The sequence below is a fragment of the Gopherus flavomarginatus genome, chromosome 14 (genome assembly GCF_025201925.1).
Source record: "Gopherus flavomarginatus isolate rGopFla2 chromosome 14, rGopFla2.mat.asm, whole genome shotgun sequence".
NCBI lineage: Eukaryota > Metazoa > Chordata > Testudines > Testudinidae > Gopherus > Gopherus flavomarginatus.
Window position 1 is genome coordinate 11,047,933 of NC_066630.1, and position 21,105 is coordinate 11,069,037.

The 21,105-nt window shown below is 44.5% G+C and overlaps 1 protein-coding gene across 1 annotated transcript in view; it reads right to left on the reverse strand.

Moving 5' to 3' along the window:
* The window catches only part of GAN (gigaxonin), a 53,228-nt gene extending 43,830 nt beyond the window's left edge, over window positions 1-9,398 (reverse strand). The window contains exon 1 of the mRNA XM_050923010.1: window positions 9,137-9,398. Coding sequence (XP_050778967.1) covers window positions 9,137-9,303 — 167 coding nt within the window. The 5' untranslated portion in view covers window positions 9,304-9,398. The remainder of the gene's footprint in view (window positions 1-9,136) is intronic.
* Between the last annotated feature and the right edge of the window lie 11,707 nt (window positions 9,399-21,105).

The window sequence follows — 21,105 nt, forward strand, 5'->3', positions numbered from 1 at the left end:
TGGTTCTCAAACTTTTGTACTGGCGACCCCTTTCACATAGCAGGCTTCTGAGTGCAACCTCCCTATAAATATATAAAAACATTTTTAATTTAACACCATTATAAATGCTGGAGGCAAAGCAGGGTTTGGGGTGGAGGCTGACAGCTCACGAACCTCCATGTAATAACCTCGCAATCCCCTGAGGGGTCCCTATCCCTAGTTTGAGAACCCTAGAGTTAAGGAGACTGTTTTCAAACAGAAATGTTTATGAAACATCTATAGAAATTTTGTAACTGCAGAGAGAAACTGAACAAATGGAAATTTAAACAAATAAAAGCAGAGAAGATTCCAGCACTCATGAGGAAAAAAGAAAACACTTCTATTAGCCAATAAATGCTGTAAGACAAATGATACTGTGGCTGCTATATTATTTTCCTAATTAAAATCTTACATAAATTCTAAGACTGATTTTGAAGAGCACTTGATTATTAAGTCCAGTGTTAAGCAATGCTTAGAACTAAATGACTAAAATGTCTTATTCACTGTATACATCTGTCTTCTCACAGACTCCACAACAACAAATCAAAAAGCTGCAAATCAAAAGGAAACATGGAATTAATAATGTGACACAAAGCCTTTCACAGTAGGCCTCCAATTCAAATCCAGTCCAATTAAACGTTGACAGAGAGGGGTTAACATCCTACGGTTGTTTATTGTTAATAATGTATATTACAGTAGTGCCTATGGGCCAATTAATACAGCCCCATTGTAGTAGGCACTGCACAAACAGAATAGTAATCAGTCCCTGCTCCTCAGAGCTTACAGTCTAAATAGACAAGACTGACACAAGATAAGGGAAAGAGTACAACACAGGCAGAGTGAACTGCGAAGGCAGCAAACATCTTGTTAGTTTCAAGCCTTGTTTTATTTAAGAGCCTCCATGAGATGAGTTGGTCAAGTTTTGAATGGAAAAGTTTGCACATGACCAAAAATATATAAATAAACTACAGTATTTGTTTGCCTGAAAGCTATTTCCATGACTCCGGGGTTAGAGTTAATTTTAAATACATTGAAAAATACTGTGTGCTTATTTTTACATATACCAGATTATTGTACTGGAGACAAATCAAATCAGATTACTAGAGAAAAAGTAAGATGTGGTAATAGGTACATTACTAAATTAGGAGATTATTTAGTAATAGCACCATGTGCATATGTCTGCTGCAGCTAAGCACAGCAACAATTTGAAAACGAAGGACAGAAACACGTCCATGTAGCTGAAAATCTAAATTTCATTTCAAATACAGTACTTAACACTTCAAAACACTGACTGTATAATAAAGCGTATTTTATCTATAAAATATGACTTCAGAAAAATGTTCTTCATTGACAATAATCCTCACAGGCATAAACACAGCAAGGTCTACCATAAAAGAAACGAACTGATTTGATCCTAAGAGAGGATCATTTTTAGTCTCCTAGGCTATGTCTTCACTGCAGTCAACTCAGGTGCTTGGCACCCAGGTCAGCCTAGATCAGTTGTGAATAGCCATAATGCACATCCCAAATCAAGTTACTGCATCCTCAGTGCTGCAATCACATGTGTGTTGCTAGGTTTCTGGGTCATATCCCATGTGCTGCATGCAGTAAGCTGAGCTGCTGTATAATTTCCTCAGTGAATTGTGGAAGAACTTGTCTGTCCTTCTGAGTACATGGGAGCAATTGTGGGAAGGCACTGGAGGACTATCCACACTCAAGTGATTTATTCTTTGTCCTCAGTGCAAAGTGGGCCAGTTACTAACCTGAGTGAAAGTGGCACCTGGGCACTAACCTACATCCCCAGTCAGACTAGCTAGCCCAGAATTTAAAGCATCACTAAACTCAGGTGAGAGGATTGTGTGTGTGGACAAGTGGGGGCCAAGGGACAACACTCAATAACAGCCTGAATTAACTGCAATGAAGATGTACCCAAGAGTTCAGCCCAGTGCAAATAGTGTTCTCTTTAATATGCTATTACCCAGGTTAGGACAGATAATCTTTGCATGTTACCTACTGAATGTCACTTCAAAAAAAAAAAAAAAGGCAAAAGAGTTCACACCACTCAAGGACAGAAATAACTTTGTAAAGTGCTTTAAGATCCTGTGAGGAAAGATACAATATAAGTGAAAATATTAATTTAAACAGCCCCGAAAGCATTGTAAAGTAGAAAAGCATTATTATCGCAATTATACAGATGGAGAAAATGAGGCCCCGAGGGGGGGTAAGAGTTACGTTTTCAATGAGTCTCATGCAAGCACAGAGCACCGTGTGTAGGCCTTTGCAGGCCCTTGTTGTTCTGCACATGTAAGACAGTTTTTTTCAAAGATTTAAGTATGTACATTGAAAATTATGGTAAAGCTACCAGCCAAGAATCTTAATACAGATACAGCTTATTCCGGTAAAAGAATGCTCTTGCTGGTATAATTTATACCAGCTCACTGATGGGAGGCAGGGAATGCTAGTGGTCAGAGCAGGGGTCTCAAACTCTCGGCCTGCGGGACATCTGCAGCCAGAGAGCCTCCACAATGTGGCCTGTGGGGCTCCAGCAGTTTTGAGGCCAGGTCTCTCCCTTGGCCTCACCTGCTGCCTCCAGACGCTCCCAGCTCAGGGGCCCTGACAGCGCAGCAGAGCTGAGCAACATCTGCCTGCTCGCTCCAGTGGCTGCCAGCCCCTCCCTGCAGCCTAGGGGCAGGGCAGGATTGTGCCTCCGCACGCTGCCCCCACCCTGAGTGCCCCTGAGGCCAATCAGATGCTGCGGGGACAGTGCCTGGAGGCAGCATGCCGCTCCCTCCTGCCTTGGAGCCCCAGGTAAGTGCCACTCCCCCATCCCTCTCCCAGAGCCTGCACCCCCACCCTCTCTCCACATACCCTCTCCGGCCCCCAAACTCCCTCCCAGAGCCTGCACCCCTTCACCCCCTCCTACCCAGAGCCTGCGCCTGGTCCCCACATGCCCTCCGGCCCCCAAACTCCCTCCCAGAGCCTGCACCTGGTCCCCAAACCCCCACAGCCTTCAAACTCCCTCCCAACACCCCCAAACTCCATCCCAGAGCCTGAACCCCAGACCCCCACTCCCTCCCAAACTCCTTCCCAGAACTCAACCTCTCACCTCTTCTACACCCAAACTCCCTCCCACAAACTGCACCCTAATCCCCTACCCCAGACCTCCTCCCCCACCAAAACTCCATCCCAGAGCGTTAGGCAGATAGGAGGTGGATTTTTTTTTGGAGGGGGGGAACGGAGTTTGGGGACGGGGGGACAGGTTCTGGGCAGCATGAGTGACACTGGCCTGCTGGAAGGATTTGAGGACTGGCACTGGCCCTAAGGTAAACTGAGTTTGACACCCCTAGGTTAGAGTATTGATTGGGACTCAGGAGACCCGGATTCTATTTTTGGCCTACTGGGTGACTTGGGAAAGCCACTTCACCTCCCCGTGCTTCAGTTTCCCCCATATGTAAAATGGAGATAATGATACTGATTCATTTGGTACACCACTTTGAGAATTAATGATGAAAAACCCTATGAAAGGGGTAGGTATTATTATTATTACACTAGAACTTTTGCCCGTATAAAAAGGACAACTCAGCAGTAAAGACCTTATTGCCACTTCAGCCAACAAACATTTATGGATTAAGCAGATTTCTTTTACTTGCATCCCAGCTAATGCAATATGGGTGTCCGCAAGGAAGCAAAGGCAGATAGGAACTAGCATATATTAACCTTCTGTATGGTAAGCCTGTGCAGTTTCAGAATTGCTGCATATTTGCCAGACCCTTCTTTCCTTTCCTTTCCTTCAGCAGCTGCCATTTTTAACTGCAGTGGGTAACCGGTTTGTCAGAGGGAAACCAACTCATCTGTGCCTCCTGACATACATGTGCCAGAGTCACAACTATCAGTCTAAGCAATCCCCACGCAAATCTAAAAACAGGTCATATACCTCTCTTTGTAGCCATGCCAGTGCATCAGCATACATACACGTATGTGGGATTTTCTGAGGGGGTGGCTGGGCATGAGCCAAGCCTCTCTCTCTTACACACTCTAACCTAAGTATTTACATGCTGATTTGGGCAGATAGCACACAGCTTTGGAAAATCTGACCACCAGTGACTTGCCCAAGATTTCAGTGCATGTGACACAGCAAGAAATAGAAATCAAAACTCCTGTCTCACTCCTGTGCTCTAACGATTATCTCCACTTCCTCCCAATTTGGTTACATTTAAAGTATCACCTCACATACTGGATAAGTACAAATCTGATTTCCCAAGAGTAACCACCAACTTCTTCCTGGCTAAGGTAAGGTCCTAGAATAGTTTAATTAATTCTAAACCTTAAACTGGGACCTATATATGGAAGTGAAGTGAACCTATATTGTGTTGAGGCCTAGGAGATGGTGTCTGGTACTGAGTTCTCAAGACAGACAAACAAGGCCTCATTTAGAATCCGTAGTCTAGGCTTAAGTTGGATGACTTCAAGCTCCAGAACATCCTGCAGTGACACCAAATTTAGCGAACATCAAGCAGCTCTCAGAAATGCAGTACCATTTACAAATTAATATGGTTTGCACAACAATAAATGGGACAAGTGTTCACAGCACCTAGATAAAAGCTAAAGATGAGCTACAGAGCAAAGTAATAAAATCGCGTTAACTTTACCACTCCTTTATGATGCATAAAGATGACCTCACATTATTTTTAAGCTGTTTTTTGCCTTGCTTTTAGACATTCTACATTTCATACGTACACACAGTCCCATAACATCTCAGTCACAGGCCACTTCCTAAATTTTACCTTTAGATGCGAAGAGATAATTCCCTTAGTTGCCATGACCTATTTCATCTGAAAGGAAAAACTACTGAACTGTCAAGTTCTGCTAGACACTTCTGTTCTCCAATGCCAGTTCCCTACCTTACCAGTTTTGCTCAACTAAAGACCCTGAGAAGTCAGGGAGTCAGGCTAGACAGCTGGGATAAGAAAAGGAGAAGAGTATAGGAGGCAGGAAGAAGGGGGGAAAATAGGGAGATGAGCAGCATGGGTAAAAAGTGGACAGGGGGAAGGGGCAAAATTACAGTTTCTGTCTCCGAGTTTGGTTTGGAGGAACCTGATATCCGTATTATGGTTGGTTATACGTTGAAAGCCCAAGGGAATTCACTGAAGAGATGAGAAAGCTGAGAGAAACATGATATTGGAGTGTTAAGATATGTCAATGAAAGTTACTTTTAATTAGCAAATTTCTTGTGAAGGTGGGATTTGTGCTTAAGTAACCGTAACTCTTCTAGCACATATCCATGGGTGCAATTCATGTGCTCTTAAAATGCATGATATTAAATTTTTTCTTCCACAGAGAGCATCTCAAATTGATCTTAAGGTATCAATAACTCTAATATTTCAGTTAAAAAGAAGTATAGGCTTTTCAATTGCAAAAGTAGCCTACTTAATGTAAATACATACACTGTCACCCTGGTTAAAGCAGCCTTGCAAGAATATGACCTCTCTAAACCCCTCTCGGCAACCTAATAACCTCAGTAAGCCATTAACTTCAAATCCTACTGGGAACTAACAAAAATTAGTAATTCTAAGAAATATTCAGTTGGCAGCAAGGCATTTAAAATATTGGGCCAAATCCTACCCATATTACTCACACTTATTTCAAACTCATTTCTTTGATTAGCCTATCACTGACCTCTCGTCCTTAATGTTGACAGTTAAAAAAATGGATAAAATGTTTGTTATTTATACATCTCATTTTCTGTCACTGTCACCTGTTTTCTATACCCTCTCTCTTCTTATCCCACTGTGTGTGTCACACCTAACTTTAGGCCCCAATCCTAAAAGCCAATCCACACAGCAAATCTTTGTGCTCTTGCAGAGATCAGGGCTTTAGCATTTAAGTTGAATGGGTAGGGAGTAGTTCTTTTTTGGTCTCTCAACTATTATGCAGAAGTAAAAGTACTACAGAAATAATCATGAAGTCAAATTTAAAAGTTACAAAGTTGGTTGGTGGTTTCATTTTGTACATTTTTTTTTAGTTTGAATTGCTAAGCATGTTGAAGATATAATACAATATTTGAAAAATACAGTACTATCTGAAGCCTGTGAAGAGTTGTCATAAATACAGTAATACTGAGGGGAAACAATTTCTAGAACGCATTTTAAGGCATGTCTACACTGCCCCACAATTTGGTCTACAGGAGTGTAGATAGCAGTCAGCACCAAAGTGCTGCACTGTAACTCCCCCATGTGGATGCAGCAGGCACACATTAAAAGGTTCCTAGTTAACATTAACATATCCTGTTTGAAGAGGACTATGCTAATATATAGCACATTGGTGCACACTGCTATTCACATCTCTGTAGTCCAAACTGTGGGGCAGCAAAGACATGTCCTTAATTCTGACAGGGCTGATGCACGTAGTCTCCTGTAGGCACTTAGTAAAGTTCTGACATGTACAATATATGATGCACAGCATTGTTCCAAGATGCTCATCTTCAGTGAGTGTGGGTTCATTTATGTGCAAGAACTTCAAATGGTTTGTAAACTTGGACTAAATTAAACTGAAGTCTAGAACTGAGTAGTATTGCCTGATGGTTGCTTGAACAGTAATCTATCACATGAGTACTTTCTGGGAAGTACAATTGCACACGTCATCTACATCTAGCCCAATCTATGCAGATGCTCATAGCATCTTTTACAGGCAAATATAATTTGAGCGGATCTGAGCGAGTACCCTAGTATTAAGAGGCCTGCCATCATTTGGGATTTACTTTAATAATACTCGGCTGTATACTGCCTCTTCAGGTACAAGGAGAGAATTGAACATTTGCCACCTGCTTACAGTGGAACAATCCTTGAAAATGTTTAAAAAATAATCTATGGAAATCATTTTAGTTCATGTACTCTCAGTCACACACTGCCATGTACTGTAAATATCCTGCCATCAAAGGCAAAATTGTCACATCATTGGATTCTTAAGCTCTGACTACAATAGGAAAGTTTCCAACTGCTAGCAATGGCTGCACCTGAACCCAGTGTAATTATGGATTAATTGTGAGCACAGTCCAGAATAAATTGTTTAGCGTCAATTCAGAAACCAGGATTGTGTTGACTATTGTCTGTCCTGTCCTACACTTGCAGTTAAACTGTGTTCACCACAGTTTTGGTTGTACCTGTTGCTGACACCCATTGCCAGTAACGGCCAGTTTTCCCAGTGCAGACTAGGCTGTAGTATATCTGGTGAGATCCAAAGAACATTCCATTACATTGTTAGAGTAAGAGAACTGCAAAATTTTGTACAAAGAAAGAAGCAGCCCATTCATATTGTGTTTAAGTTAAAATAGGTGTATTTCAGAATCAATAAGTGTTTGCTGGAAGCTTACATATTGCCAGAAATAAAACAGCGGACATCATCTGTGACGCAGGCAATACATTTAATGCTAACTCAAGCTTTTTTTTTTCTTTTTAAATCTTTAAACCAACAGTGAAGTAGGATAATGACTAGTTTGCAAACTCTGGAAGAGCCAAACTGTCACATGAATTTACAAAAAGCAAATAACAAATCCTAGAGTGCTGACTTTGTTTAGGGCATCTAATAGACAATAAACCCAGCTTTTATAAAGGTGAAATTTTAGCTTGTTGGTTTAAATCACGCTCTTATTATTGCCTAAGTAGTTGGAAAGAGACAACATGGGTGAAGTACTATCTTTTATTGGACCAATTTCTGTTGGCATGAGAGACAAGATCTCCAGCTTACAAAGAGGTCTTATTCAGGTCTGGGAAATGTACTCAGAGGCCACGTCCAGACTACCCGCCGTATCTGCGGGTTAAAATCGATTGCTTGGGGATCGATATATCGCGTCTAATCTAGACACGATATATCGATCCCCGAGCGCGCTTATATCGATTCCGGAACTCCATCAACCCCAACGGAGTTCCGGAATCGACACGGAGAGCCGTGAACATCGATCCCGCGCGGTGTGGACGGGTGAGTAATCCGATCTTAGATATTCGACTTCAGCTACGTTATTCACGTAGCTGAAGTTGCATATCTAAGATCGATTTCCCCCCCCTAGTGTGGACCAGCCCAGAGTGTAACAGTTTGGGACATTTTCTGTTTAACAAACAAATAACCTCATAATAAAGGCATGAGTTAATGCAACAGAATATCATTTTTCCTCCAAAGGCATTTCAGACCATTCTACAAATGCTCAGTTAATTTTAATCAGCTTGAATTGCAGACTTGATCCAGTTAAACTTTCCTTTTACAAAAGCATATTTTTGTGTGTTTTAATCACTAGACTGTAGCAGCTCTTTCTTTGGAAGGGTAGAAGTACACACTCAGGAAAGTATTAAAAGCCTTCGATTTCATTGACAGCATATCTATACAGCAGATGGTGAAACTTCCACCTCAGCTGTTTACAACTTGTCTCCAAAATGAACGGGCAATTAGATTTCTTCCTTAAAAACAAAACAGCTTTTGTTTTTAAGTTATGTGACCACAAGTACACACACACAAAACCCTACCTTGTAATTATTTTCTCTTTGGAAAAAAGCTAAATGGATGAGGTTTCTCCCCTTAATTTTCAAAAATAAACATTTCTCTCCCCAGCTGAGATCGCGTTTGCCAGGTTGTAATGGAAACAAGTTGATAGGCACTTAAATAAATAATGTTGGTAAACAAAACAAAAACCAGGCTTCCTGCATCAATTTACTGGCGGCTTCCTAGGAACAGATGCGCTGGGCGGGGAATTGGCAGAGCCATCGCGCACACAGCAAGTGCCCAGTACTGCAAGGCCGGCGCCCTGGGCTGAACTTGCTTTCCAGGGAGAAGAACCTGCGCGTTGCATGGCCCCTGTGGCCGAGCAGCGGGCTAGCTCGCGGCTCCCCTTCCTCCGCCGATGGGGCCCGCGGGCAGGTGCCTCTTAGGGAGCTGAGAGTCTTGGCGCGGAGTCAGGGCGCGAGCGTCGCCGTTGTGCAGCCGCCTCAGCGCCGGCGGCCCCTTTCCCTCACCAGGGCCCCGCGCCCCTCCGGCCCCTAAGGCACCGTCCCGGGGCTCCGGCCTGTGCCCCAGGACCCCGCTCCCGGGCCTGTCAACACCCCGGCCCGGCCCGGCCCTGGAGCCCGCTCACCTGATGTAGGGGCTGGCGGCCGCCAGGATGTTCTTCTGCACCGGGATCTCCTCGCCCTCCAGCACCAGGTGCGCGTCGCAGAAGCGGCTCTCCTCGCGGAAGGAGCTGAGGGCCCGCAGCAGGCGCGCGGCGTGCTGGGGGTCGCTCACCGCGCTCTGGCCCGACATGCCGCTGCCGCCCGGGGTCGAGTCCCCACCGCCCGCCAGGGCCACGGCTGAGACCGGGGCCGGCTTCGTCTCGCTGCGGGCTCGCCCGCCTGCCGCGTCCCCTGACTGCTCGGCTACCGGCTTCTTCCCTCACCGCCCCGGCACCATCGCTCCCGGCCCGGCTCGGAGCTGACATCATCTCCCTGCGCTGCCCGGCCCCGCCTGGCGGGGAGGAGCCGGAGCGCCGCGCGGGGCGGCGGGGGAAGGGAGGACTCTGGCCCCCCGGCTGGGGAGGGGCCGCCGCCCTGACGCTCGGCTTCCCGCCCGCCAGTCGCGCCCCACCGCAGCCCATTGCTCCCGCCCAGCTCCCCTCCTCCCTCGCGGGGTCCGTCCACACTGCGCCCCTCTGCTCGGGGCTGAGCCCAAGCCGCCTTCAAGGGGCCCGCATCAGTCTGACTGGGGTCAGCCAGCGCTCAGGCCCTGGCTCCTAGGGCTGCGTTGCGGCGGTGGGTCAGGGCCCCAGGCTTGTTGTGATTTAGGTACAAGCCCTGTTGTTTTGCTGTGTGGATGCTGCTCAAGCCATAGGCCCGAGTTCGAACAGCTGCCTAGTGCCCTGTGGCTGTGTGAGCACAGTGGCTGTGTGTGAGACTCTGGTGTAAACACAGGTTTATAGGGCATTGTGGGGGCTCAGACATGGGCTTGGAAACAGTGAGTCTGCAAGCCCAGGTCCCATAGACCTGGAAGTACAATGTAGTGTAGTAGACATACCCTGTGAGGCCTCCCCCCAGTCCCACTGCAGGGCCTAGGAAGCAGGGACCTTCCTGCTGGCACCAGCTGTTGTAACTGCTCTGACATGGGAAAGAAAGTGATTCCCAAAGCTATGACCGCCTTCCAGCTCTCTGCCAAGGGCAGTTCTGAATTCATGCAGCTGGAGCCTTCAGGGTGTTTGGTGCACCTTGGCCAGGACAAATTGGATAAAAGTTTATTTTTGAAAATTTAGGGGCGAAACATCATCCATTTAGCTTTTTTGACATCCAAGGGATGGGACTGGATGCAAAGCATTATCCATATGCAGGGCCAGTGCCAGGGGTTTTGCCGCCCCAAGCAGCCAAAAAAAAAAAAAAAAGCCACAATCGCGATCTGCGGCAATTCAGCGAGAGGTCCTTTGCTCCGAGCAGGAATGAGGGACCCTCCGCCAAATTGCCTGCGAATACCTGAAAGTGCTGCCCCGCTCTGGAGTTGCCGCCCCAAGCACCTATTTGATAAGCTGGTGCCTGGAACCTGCCCTGTCCATGTGGGCTTTGTCTAAATGAAAAGTTGTACTTGTTTAACTAAAGGTGTGACATTGCACTGATGGGAGAGACCAGGGGAAGCCTACATACCAAACTGTAGTCCCAATGTAAGGTATGGGAGGGATATAGATGATTATCTCACTGCCTTTGAGGAGGCTTGCAGTTTGATCCTGTAAACCAGCACCACTGTTGTCACCCCCTCGGTCCCAAGGTGATAGAGGCATATAGCCAGATGGATGGAGTTGATGATTCTGGGGACTATGAACAGTTGAAAAAGGCTCTACTGATTAAGCTTGGATTGACACCTGAGGCTTATAGGAAAAGGTGTCTGGGTCTGCAAAACACCAAATGTGTGATACCCCACAGGGATCAGTTCTGGGTCTGGTTCTGTTCAATATCTTCATCGGTGACTCAGATAATGGCTTAGAGAGTATACTTACAAAGTTTGCTGGTGATACCAAGCTGGGAGGGATTGTAAGTGCCTTGGAGGATAGGTGATAGTTAAGGGGGAGATATTCATGCATTGGAGATTGTGGGGTAGAGAACTCTTGTCAACCCCTGTGTGGTAAAACTCCATAAAACACAGAAAGGGATGTACAACTTGGGTTAAGGTTCCAAATGTGAAGCCATGTGCCCTGCCTATGGCTTGCATCCCTGTACAGACACAGAAGTGATTGGTAGCAGGGTTCTTCATGATCTCGCCTTTGACATCCTCCTTAGGAATGACTGTATCACTTTAAGGCAAAACACAGTGACTCTTCTTGTAACAGCCAAGGGCTTGAATCATGTGCTGACGGGAAGCCAGAGGGCTGCTGCTGTTAGCCAAAATGCAAATAGAGTGGCTGGCAGGGAGCAGGAGGGGTTTTCCCCCTTTGCGGTAACACACAGGAAAGGCTGTTAAGCTCAGGTCATCTTCCTGTCTGTAAGCACACACCTGAAACTGAGTGGGGTAGGAGGAAGAGCCCCCACACATCTCCACACAGGAGGTATCAGTCACACTTGCTAAGGAGTGACCTCCCTGGAGCCCAATGCTATGACCAAAGGCACAAGCTCACTGCCTATCCTTACAGGGAAGCAGAGGCAGAGCTGAGTACAAAGACACATGCAGAGGAGGACTGTCAAACATGTTTGCCCTGTCATAGCATGAGAGAAGCCCCAGAGAAAAGTAAAGCAGCCAGAATACTGCTGCTAGTAAAAGAAGCATCTTGTCATGTGGTGGCCATAGACATGGTGGGTTCTCTTAACCCCAAAGTGATCCCCAAATCACTGCCCACCTGGAGTGGGGAGGAGGCAACAGGTTGATCCCAAAAGGGGAAATGTGTTCCTCTCATATGCACAGTCCTGAGGTGAAGACCCAACTCCAGAGGCGGGGTCTGTCAGTGCTGGGGAGCACAGTGTTACCCTGCCTCTCCAGAGCTCCAGAAATATGGCTGGGTTAAGATGAGCTTTCCAGGTGAATAAACCTACCTGGATCCCCCCAAATGCTCCAGGGGTGGCCACTTCCTACCAGCATAAAGGTAAGGACACCCTAGGCTGCAGCCAAGATGGCTGACACATGGAGGAATGTGGGATTACTGCCCTCCTCACACCCTGGAAGGCGACAGGGAGGAGGTGATGGCAGGATCCCATTCCAGTTTCAAAGCTAAAAGTTTTGGGATGGCAAAAGAGAAGAGGAGTGCATAAAACTCCCCATGTGCCCCCTGCTAGTGTTATCTATCAGACAAGTCCTAAGGGGAATGTGAAACTGCTCTGTACTGTGCTATGGAAACTGCTGTACGTAAGAATCTTGAAAGTGCCCAGTAGGATAGCTACCAAGTGGACAGTAACTATGCTGTAACCTCCATGAATGATGATTGTGAGTTCAAAATTCCCTAGGTCACTGGCTAAAGTGACCCCATTCAGTTTGCTCTCAAAGGGGGAAGAGATGTGACACAGTGGGGATTTTTAATAATATTTTAATGAATAATATGCCTGCCAATAGTAACTTGACGAGAAATTGCTATCCATTCATTGCCAAAGGGTTAAACAGCTGCTCTTGTGCATCTGGAGTAATATGAATGGGTCATTAGAGGACTGGCTGAAACTGACCCATATCACCGGAGGATCAGGAAAGACAATGGAGTCCCAAGGACTGAACAGTTTACACTTAACAATGGGAAACTCCGTCAAGCAGGTGGAGCACATGAACCCACTGTGGCACTGCAGAATGAAGTGGGCTGAAAGGCTGTGGTGCTTCAATTGACTAACAAATGCTATTCTGTTTTGAAAAGGCTGCCTGGTATCACTGCAGATACTCGCTGAGGTGCATTGGTCACTGAAGAGCGTAGAAGTCTCTGTCCAGAAGTCTGTTTCAGTTGGACGGTCTGGGCAGATCTCACAGCGTAAAACAGGAGTGCTGGAGCCCAGATGCTCAATCTTGGCAGCTTTGAGGCCATCTGGCCTACCCTTAGGAAGCGTATGACCCCTGGGTGTCTGAACACTGAATGGTTCCTCCAACAGACTATTTAAAAGTGGGAGCATAACACAGATCCTGTGGATCTGTGAGTGGTGAACACGTTTACTGACATTTACTGATAAAAATCTAATCCTTTCAAGTCTATTTATAGCAGTATACCTTATTCCCCTTCTCTTATCGGAATACATTATACCAGTTATAAGCACTTTCATATTGGTATAACTACCTTCACACGAAGGGCAGTTATACCACTTTAACCATACTTACAGTCAAGGCCTTACACTGGTTTAGCTTGTCCCAGGGCACTATCACACCTCTAGCTAAAGCATCCCCCAGGACATGTATACCTCAATGATAGCATGTAGGGTTTGAAAGATGTGCACTCAGCCCCTTCCAAAACCTACATTCTATTATTGAAAGTATACATGTCCTGGGGGATGCTTTAGTTAGCTAGAAGCACACCACTTCTGTATATGGCTCTGGGGTGCAACACCATGAAGGCAGATTCTATAGATCACACACACTGCTTTAAAGGGTCATGTCATTATCAGGTCACTTTTCAGCCCAGTGTTCAATTTGGGGAGTTGTGGGGGAAGGGTTGTGTATGTGTGTCTTCTTGTGTTTTGTTTTCCAGTTATACAAACATTTCTGTTGGTTTTTAGGATTGTAAAAGTTGTAAAAACAAAGTTAAAATGGTCAAAGTTCCCCACACAGCATCTCCATCCAAACAATGCCACATCCTGTCTAGTGCAGGAGACCCAAAGAAGAAACACTCACTTATCTTGCTGAAGCTGAAAAAAGGGGAAAGCAGAGTGAAGAAAATTTAGATTTAAATATTCTTCCAGGTCTAATCAAAGTGTTGTTTGCAACACAGGTGAGGAAATAGTTTTGTAAAATAAAAATAATTTTGGCCTGTGTTCCTTTAAAGTGAATTTGGCATTGAAAAAAGGTGACGGTTTGACCATAGTTGAAGGACACAGGAGAAAGGTGGCAGCATGGCTGTGTTAGAGATTGAAGAATTCTGCTTCAAAACAGCTACAGCACAGGCACTGCCGGGCAAGCTTCCCTAAATTTTCCTGCCAATGTGCCTCAACTTTGACCAGGATCTGATTGTTCTCTCTCTTTGCTCATACCATTCAATTCTTGCCAAAAATGGGGAAGGGATGGAGGGTTATGGTAGTTTTTGTGCTGAGGGCAAAGTCTTAAACCATCAATGTATTTCATGTTACCCAATGCCCAATGTGAAATATATTGGTAGTTTTAGTCTAGTTCTATTTTTATTTGGGAAATGAAATGGTGGGTTTAGTCCATCTTTGATGGACTTGTGTTCTCAACTCAAAAGTTAAAATATAATTCCACCTCTTCCTCCTCTTTGATAGTCTCAGGAGAAGCCCAAGGACTGAATGGGTTTGATGTCAATGAGAATTTATGGCAACATGTAAGATTGGACCTTCAATTCTTATCTACCAGAGCTATTGGGTAGGAGGAATCCCTGGAGGCAGTGTTGCTTTTAAAATGGAGAGGCAATAAGCTGAGTCAAAAATAAAATAAGACTGATGAGTCAGTTTTTCTTTTTGGAGGGTTCTGGAAATCAGTCGCCCGAATTCGGGTTCACATCTTCAATCTTTTTTATTCTGCTTTTTACAATATTTATACTTTTTCCTGTAAAATCTGATGCTTTTGTTGGAAAGACATCTTTTCACATTAGGAGAAACTAAAGGCTTTAAGCATTAACAAGAAAAAAATTAAGAAAATAAGAAATAAATAAAGCGAGATTCATTCATTCTTTTCAGAGCCGCAGCTGGCAGCTAAAGTAACATTCCCAGAAAGGAACTAGAGGCTGGCCTGATGGCCTGATTCCAGCTGATTCTCCTTTCCTTAATAGCATTCAGTGTTTAAATGACATCAAAATTACAATTTGGCACTGAATAAAAATGCCTTAAAAACTGTGATGCTACTCTATCAAAGTTACAGTGTGTCTGATCCCCTTATATACCAGCTCAGATGCATATTTTTGTTACTCGCTTTTAAAGCAGAGATATCAGAAATTATTTTTAAAACAAAAATGTACTTGAAATCAGGAAAACAAAAATTCATACTGTCTTTTAAAATATGTTAAGTGTATGGCTTAAACAGCTTGATGGCATCTTGTTCAATAGTTCTACCGGAAGTATCAAAATGTAATAGTCTTAAATAAAATTTTAACATGAGAAGATGAAATAATGAGTGGTTTTGCAAAGGCAACTTTCTCCTCTCTGAGTCGCACAGTATCCCTAGACTATGATATTTTGTTCTTCATGAAGGCCCAGATCTAGTGATGGCACTGGGAAATATGCACCATAGACCCTGAAACAGCAAGGCACTGAAGCAAGCACTTACCTTTAAAATAAGTGAATATGCTCACTGAAGCCAAAACTTACAGTTAAACACTTGTTGATGTGCTTTGCTGAATGGGTGTCACAGAACAAGAATATCATGCTGCAGGTTTGTTGTGCACATCTGAAGAAAAGAATGTTGACAGAAATTGAGTATGTGCTTAATGTCCTTGTACAACATAAAAGAAAGAAAGCACAAAAATAGAGGGGACTATGTTACTTAGAACCCCAGCAGTGAAATACTTTCCAGTACATGGCCAGTGTGATATAAAACATGGATAAATATATATTTTTAAATATCATCAGACTAAATCTTCCAGTTTGGGTGCAAGGTACTGAGTGAGGTTGGGCTGGGGAGACCCAAGGAGGTGCCAAGGCCCCTCAACTGTTGAGGTGAGTGGTAGTTGCAAGCACTCTGCATCTTGCAGTATATATATATGAATGAAAGGGACATTATTACTCATACTTTGGGGCTTGCACAAACAAGGGAGTAGTGCTTTGAATAAATTAGTTTGAAAGCTGTCATTAAGTGGCCTGGTTTATTTAAAAATAAATAAGTTGTTATGTTTCTACTGCCACCTGCGTGGGTTATTATGTAGGGAAAACATGGTTGTGTGTCTGGTTTTCCTTCAAATTATTAAACCCTGACTTGGCTTCCTCATATAGTATATGTAGGTCAATAAGGGAAGGTGTAACAAATAATACACAGTTTTAGTAGGACAAAATAATGGTCCTGCTTTGCTATTTATGCCATTTAATGAAACCTTTGGGTTAGTTGATAAAGGTCATATGAGTACTGGTACCAGTTAGAGGGCCAATGGTCACATCTTTGGAGTAATTATATCCCTTATGGCCTGATTCTGCTGCACAATAATTTCTTGTTTTCTAAATTCAATTGGGGCCAGTTAATCTATATTACTACAGTTTGAAGGCACTAGGCCAGATTGTCCTCTGACTTATACTGGTAGTCTCTTGATCTATATTGGTGCAAGAGGGGAAACCAAGCTCTTCAGTTTTGTTCAAGGTGAAGAATGGCAGGGGTCCAAGTCATTGTGATATACATCTGATTACCACATATCCTTTGCACAAGCATAGATTTATGCCAACTTGCCACACCAGAGTAATCAGTGAGCCCTGTCCCAGTCTGCAAAAACACACACCCCTTGATATTTTCAGCCTACAAGTGACAGTGCTGTCATAATCAGCCACAAATTACATCTTAAAAGAAGAAACTTCTTCCACAATTCTGCTGGAGCAACTTTTGGGGTGATTTTATTCTTGATCAGGGATCAATGTGGATGGGTAGGTTGGGAATTTAAAGAGTTATGGCCCAAACCATCTTGCTTTCAAGTCAATGGGGGCTGGAGTACACTTTGAGGTTGAGTATCAGAGGGGTAGCCATGTTGGTCTGGATCTGTAAAAGCAGCAAAGAATCCTGTGGCACCTTATAGACTAACAGACGTTTTGGAGCATGAGCTTTCGTGGGTGAATACCCACTTCCTCAGATGCATGTAGTGAAAATTTCCAGGGGCAGGTATATATATGCAGGCAAGCTAGAGATAATGAGGTAGTTCAATCAGGGAGGATGAGGCCCTGTTCTAGCAGTTGAGGTGTGAAAATCAAGGGAGGAGAAACTGGTTTTGTAATTGGCAAGCCATTCACAGTCTTTGTTTAATCCTGAGCTGATGGTGTCAAATTTGCAGATGAACTGAAGCTCAGCAGTTTCTCTTTGAATCTGGTCCTGAAGTTTTTTGCTGCAGGATGGCCACCTTAAGGTCTGCTATAGTGTGGCCAGGGAGGCTGAAGTGTTCTCCTACAGGTTTTTGTATATTGCCATTCCTAATATCTGATTTGTGTCCATTTATCCTTTTCCGTAGAGACTGTCCAGTTTGGCCGATGTACATAGCAGGGGGCATTGCTGGCATATGATGGCGTATATTACATTGGTGGACGTGCAGGTGAATGAACCCATGATGGTGTGGCTGAACCCATGATGGTGTGGCTGCCCACATATCTACAACAGCGACACCATCACAGGCCTGTGATGGTGTCGCTGTTGTAGATATGTGGGCAGAGTTGGCATCGAGGTTTGTTGCATGGATTGGTTCCTGAGCTAGAATTACTATGGGGCGGTGTGCAGTTACTGGTGAGAATATATTTCAGATTGGCAGGTTGCCTGTGGGCGAGGACTGGCCTGCCACCCAAGGCCTGTGAAAGTGTGGGATCATTGTCCAGGATGGGTTGTAGATCCCTGATGATGCGTTGGAGAGGTTTTAGCTGGGGACTGTATGTGATGGCCAGTGGAGTCCTGTTGGTTTCTTTCTTGGGTTTGTCTTGCAGTAGGAGGCTTCTGGGTACACGTCTGGCTCTGTTGATCTGTTTCCTTATTTCCTCGTGCGGGTATTGTAATTTTGAGAATGCTTGGTGGAGATTTTGTAGGTGTTGGTCTCTGTCTGAGGGATTAGAGCAGATGCGGTTGTACCTCAGTGCTTGGCTGTAGACAATGGATCGTGTGGTGTGCCTGGGATGGAAGCTGGAGGCATGAAGATAGGCATAGCAGTCTGTGGGTTGAAATGGCAGGCCAGTCCTCGCCCACAGACAACCTGCCAACCTGAAGCATATTCTCACCAGTAACTGCACACTGCACCACAGTAACTCTAACTCGGGAACCAATCCATGCAACAAACCTCAATGCCAACTCTGCCCACATATCTACACCAGCGACACCATCACAGGACCTAACCAGATCAGCCACACCATCACCGGTTCATTCACCTGCATGTCCACCAATGTAATATACGCCATCATATGCCAGCAATGCCCCTCTGCTATGTACATCGGCCAAACTGGACAGTCGCTACGGAAAAGGATAAATGGACACAAATCAGATATTAGGAATGGCAATATACAAAAACCTGTAGGAGAACACTTCAACCTCCCTGGACACACTATAGCAGACCTTAAGGTGGCCATCCTGCAGCAAAAAAACTTCAGGACCAGACTTCAAAGAGAAACTGCTGAGCTTCAGTTCATCTGCAAATTTGACACCATCAGCTCAGGATTAAACAAAGACTGTGAATGGCTTGCCAACTACAAAACCAGTTTCACACCTCAACTGCTAGAACAAGGCCTCATCCTCCCTGATTGAACTACCTCATTAACTCTAGCTTGCCTGCATAGATATATACCTGCCCCTGGAAATTTCCACTACATGCATCTGACGAAGTGAGTATTCACCCACGAAAGCTCATGCTCCAAAACGTCTGTTAGTCTATAAGGTGCCACAGGATTCTTTGCTACTTTGAGGTTGGTAAGTGGCTTTTAGCTGAATCTGAAAATTGTCTTCATTTGTACTGTTTCTCATTTTAAGCAGACAGCAGAAATCATGTTAACACACCCAGCATTACATAGCCCAACTATGTATGGAGCAGCTCAGGAATAATAAAGCGATAAATAAAGAAAATAAGTCTTACAATGACTTTTGACCATTTTTCTACCTTCAACATAAATCCCAAATACTAATTAGAAATTAGTAGAACAATCTGAATTATTCTTGGAAAAGATTTTCCTGTACCACATTTTATGTCTACCAGTGTCAGAAAGCCCCGAAGTTGACTAGGTTAAAGAAGTTGACTTGGTTAAGGATTACATTTGCTGTATATTGGCTACCAAGTCTATGGTAATTAACATGAACAATGAGTTTTCTACTACAGATGGAGTCCAAACCCCACATCGTTACTAAAGGGAAGCCTGCAGTGGTGGTTAAACACCTGTTTTATGACTTGAAGCCCAACAAGTTTTAAAGATGAGACTTATTTTACAAGACTGTTTGCAGATAAAGGACAGTAGGTTGGCTTTCTTTTAAAATGGCACTCTCCAAAGAATGGAAGTAATTACTCTTATTTTAAATGTTGTTTTCCAAACTGGTGGTGTTATTGTGTTACTTATAAAATGGCAATCAATCTGTTCCTTAGTGGGTAAAGTTCTAGGGCACTGGGAGTGGAGTGGTGTATGTGTGTCTTGAAAACCTCAAAGACTCCCATTTGTGCATGCGCATCACATTGTGAAAAGGCTCGTTAAATTTTAGGGTGGAAATCTATTCGAGTGCATGCAAATAGTTGGATGCCAAAAACTGCATGATTAATTCAGAGTCTGGCTTCAAGTCATTTTGCTATTGTGGGCCTCTGCATATCTGCACTGCAGCTCCATGCCAGGTGTCCAAATGCCTATGCCCCAAAGTGGTGCACAAACTAGGGGAAAGTAGGTATTCCTCTGCCTACATTGCCTACAAGCCTGATCCTGTAAGTGTGCTCATAGCTCACTTACTGAAGCAGGCCCTTATAGGGAAGCTTGCACAAAATGAGGAGCTACCTCATTATTTTTAGCCCAATGTTTAGGGTACTCAGCTGGGATGTGAGAGACCCCCAGTTCAAGTCCACCTCCACATGGTGGGGAGAAGGGCTTTGACAAGGGATCTGCCAGGGTGAGTGCCCTAACACTGGTCTGTGTGGCTCCCTCAGTCCTGGTGCAGATGCTCCACTGTAGCTTAGAGCAAGAAGGAAGGATTGGGCCAGAGGAAGAGAGCACACAATGAGTATGAGAACAACTCTCTCTCCCGGTAGTTAGCACAGTCACGTGGGAGACCCAGGATCCAATCTCCCTACTCTAATGACTTTTTAAAATTATTTATCTACAGTGGAATAGCTTCAACATGTGAGACTGAGGGAACACCCTCCTCAGAATATCCTACAGCCCAGTGATTAGAGCACTCACCTAAGAGGTGGCAGAGCTCTGTTCAAATCACCCTCAGGTGGAAGGGGGACTTGAACTGCATCTCTCCCACATCGCAGGTGAATATCCTAACCCCTGGGCTAAAAGTTATGAGGGTGGCCTGCCTCTACCTCCTCGCTAAAATACCATAGGTGCCTTATGCCAAGTGAAGGTTTGAAGCAGAGACTCCCAAGCAGAGGGAAGCACCTCCTTGCAGCCTGGATTTAGGTAACTATCGCCAAGACGGGGCAGGGCTTAGCGCATACCCTCAATTTCACACCTACCATTGGCTGGCTTCTGTGAATCCCATGCTGAGGCACCTGTCTCTCTCCATTCATTGTATAGGGAGCCTTGGCACCGAACTCAGGCCTTGTGGAGCCCAGTTATTTTCTAGGCACCTCACCATGCCTCAATTTCTTTGTGAATCTAGCCCTGTGACTCTGTGCATCTTCGTTAAACACATGTTATATGTTCTTTGTACTTAGAATGTACATTGCTAATTATAAATAGGTAGATAGTTTTCCTTCCACTTTTAGCATAATGTGTAAGTTTAAAAATAAATATGAAAAAGATAAATCTGCAGTACTAAAAAACTATTGAGTAAAGAACAAAGACAAATAAAAAATCCTCCCCCAACATTAGAGAAATTTGCAGCTTAAGTGCCCAGTTACAGTACAAAAAGAGTCATATGCTACCATGCTGGTCTGCAGTGCTTTAGCACCTCTGGGCTCTAACAATTTTTCAAGTGCACAGTTATACTTGCACTGCAGATAGGACCTAAGTTATCTCTCTTGAAAGGAGGGGGTAAGGTAGGAGCAGAGGAAATTTACCAGATGTAGAACAAAGGAGGCCAGGTGATGAGGAGGGGTTTAAAATAAAGAAACAGAGAGGAACAGGGGTCACATGGGAAGAGGAAACAGAAAGCAAGAGA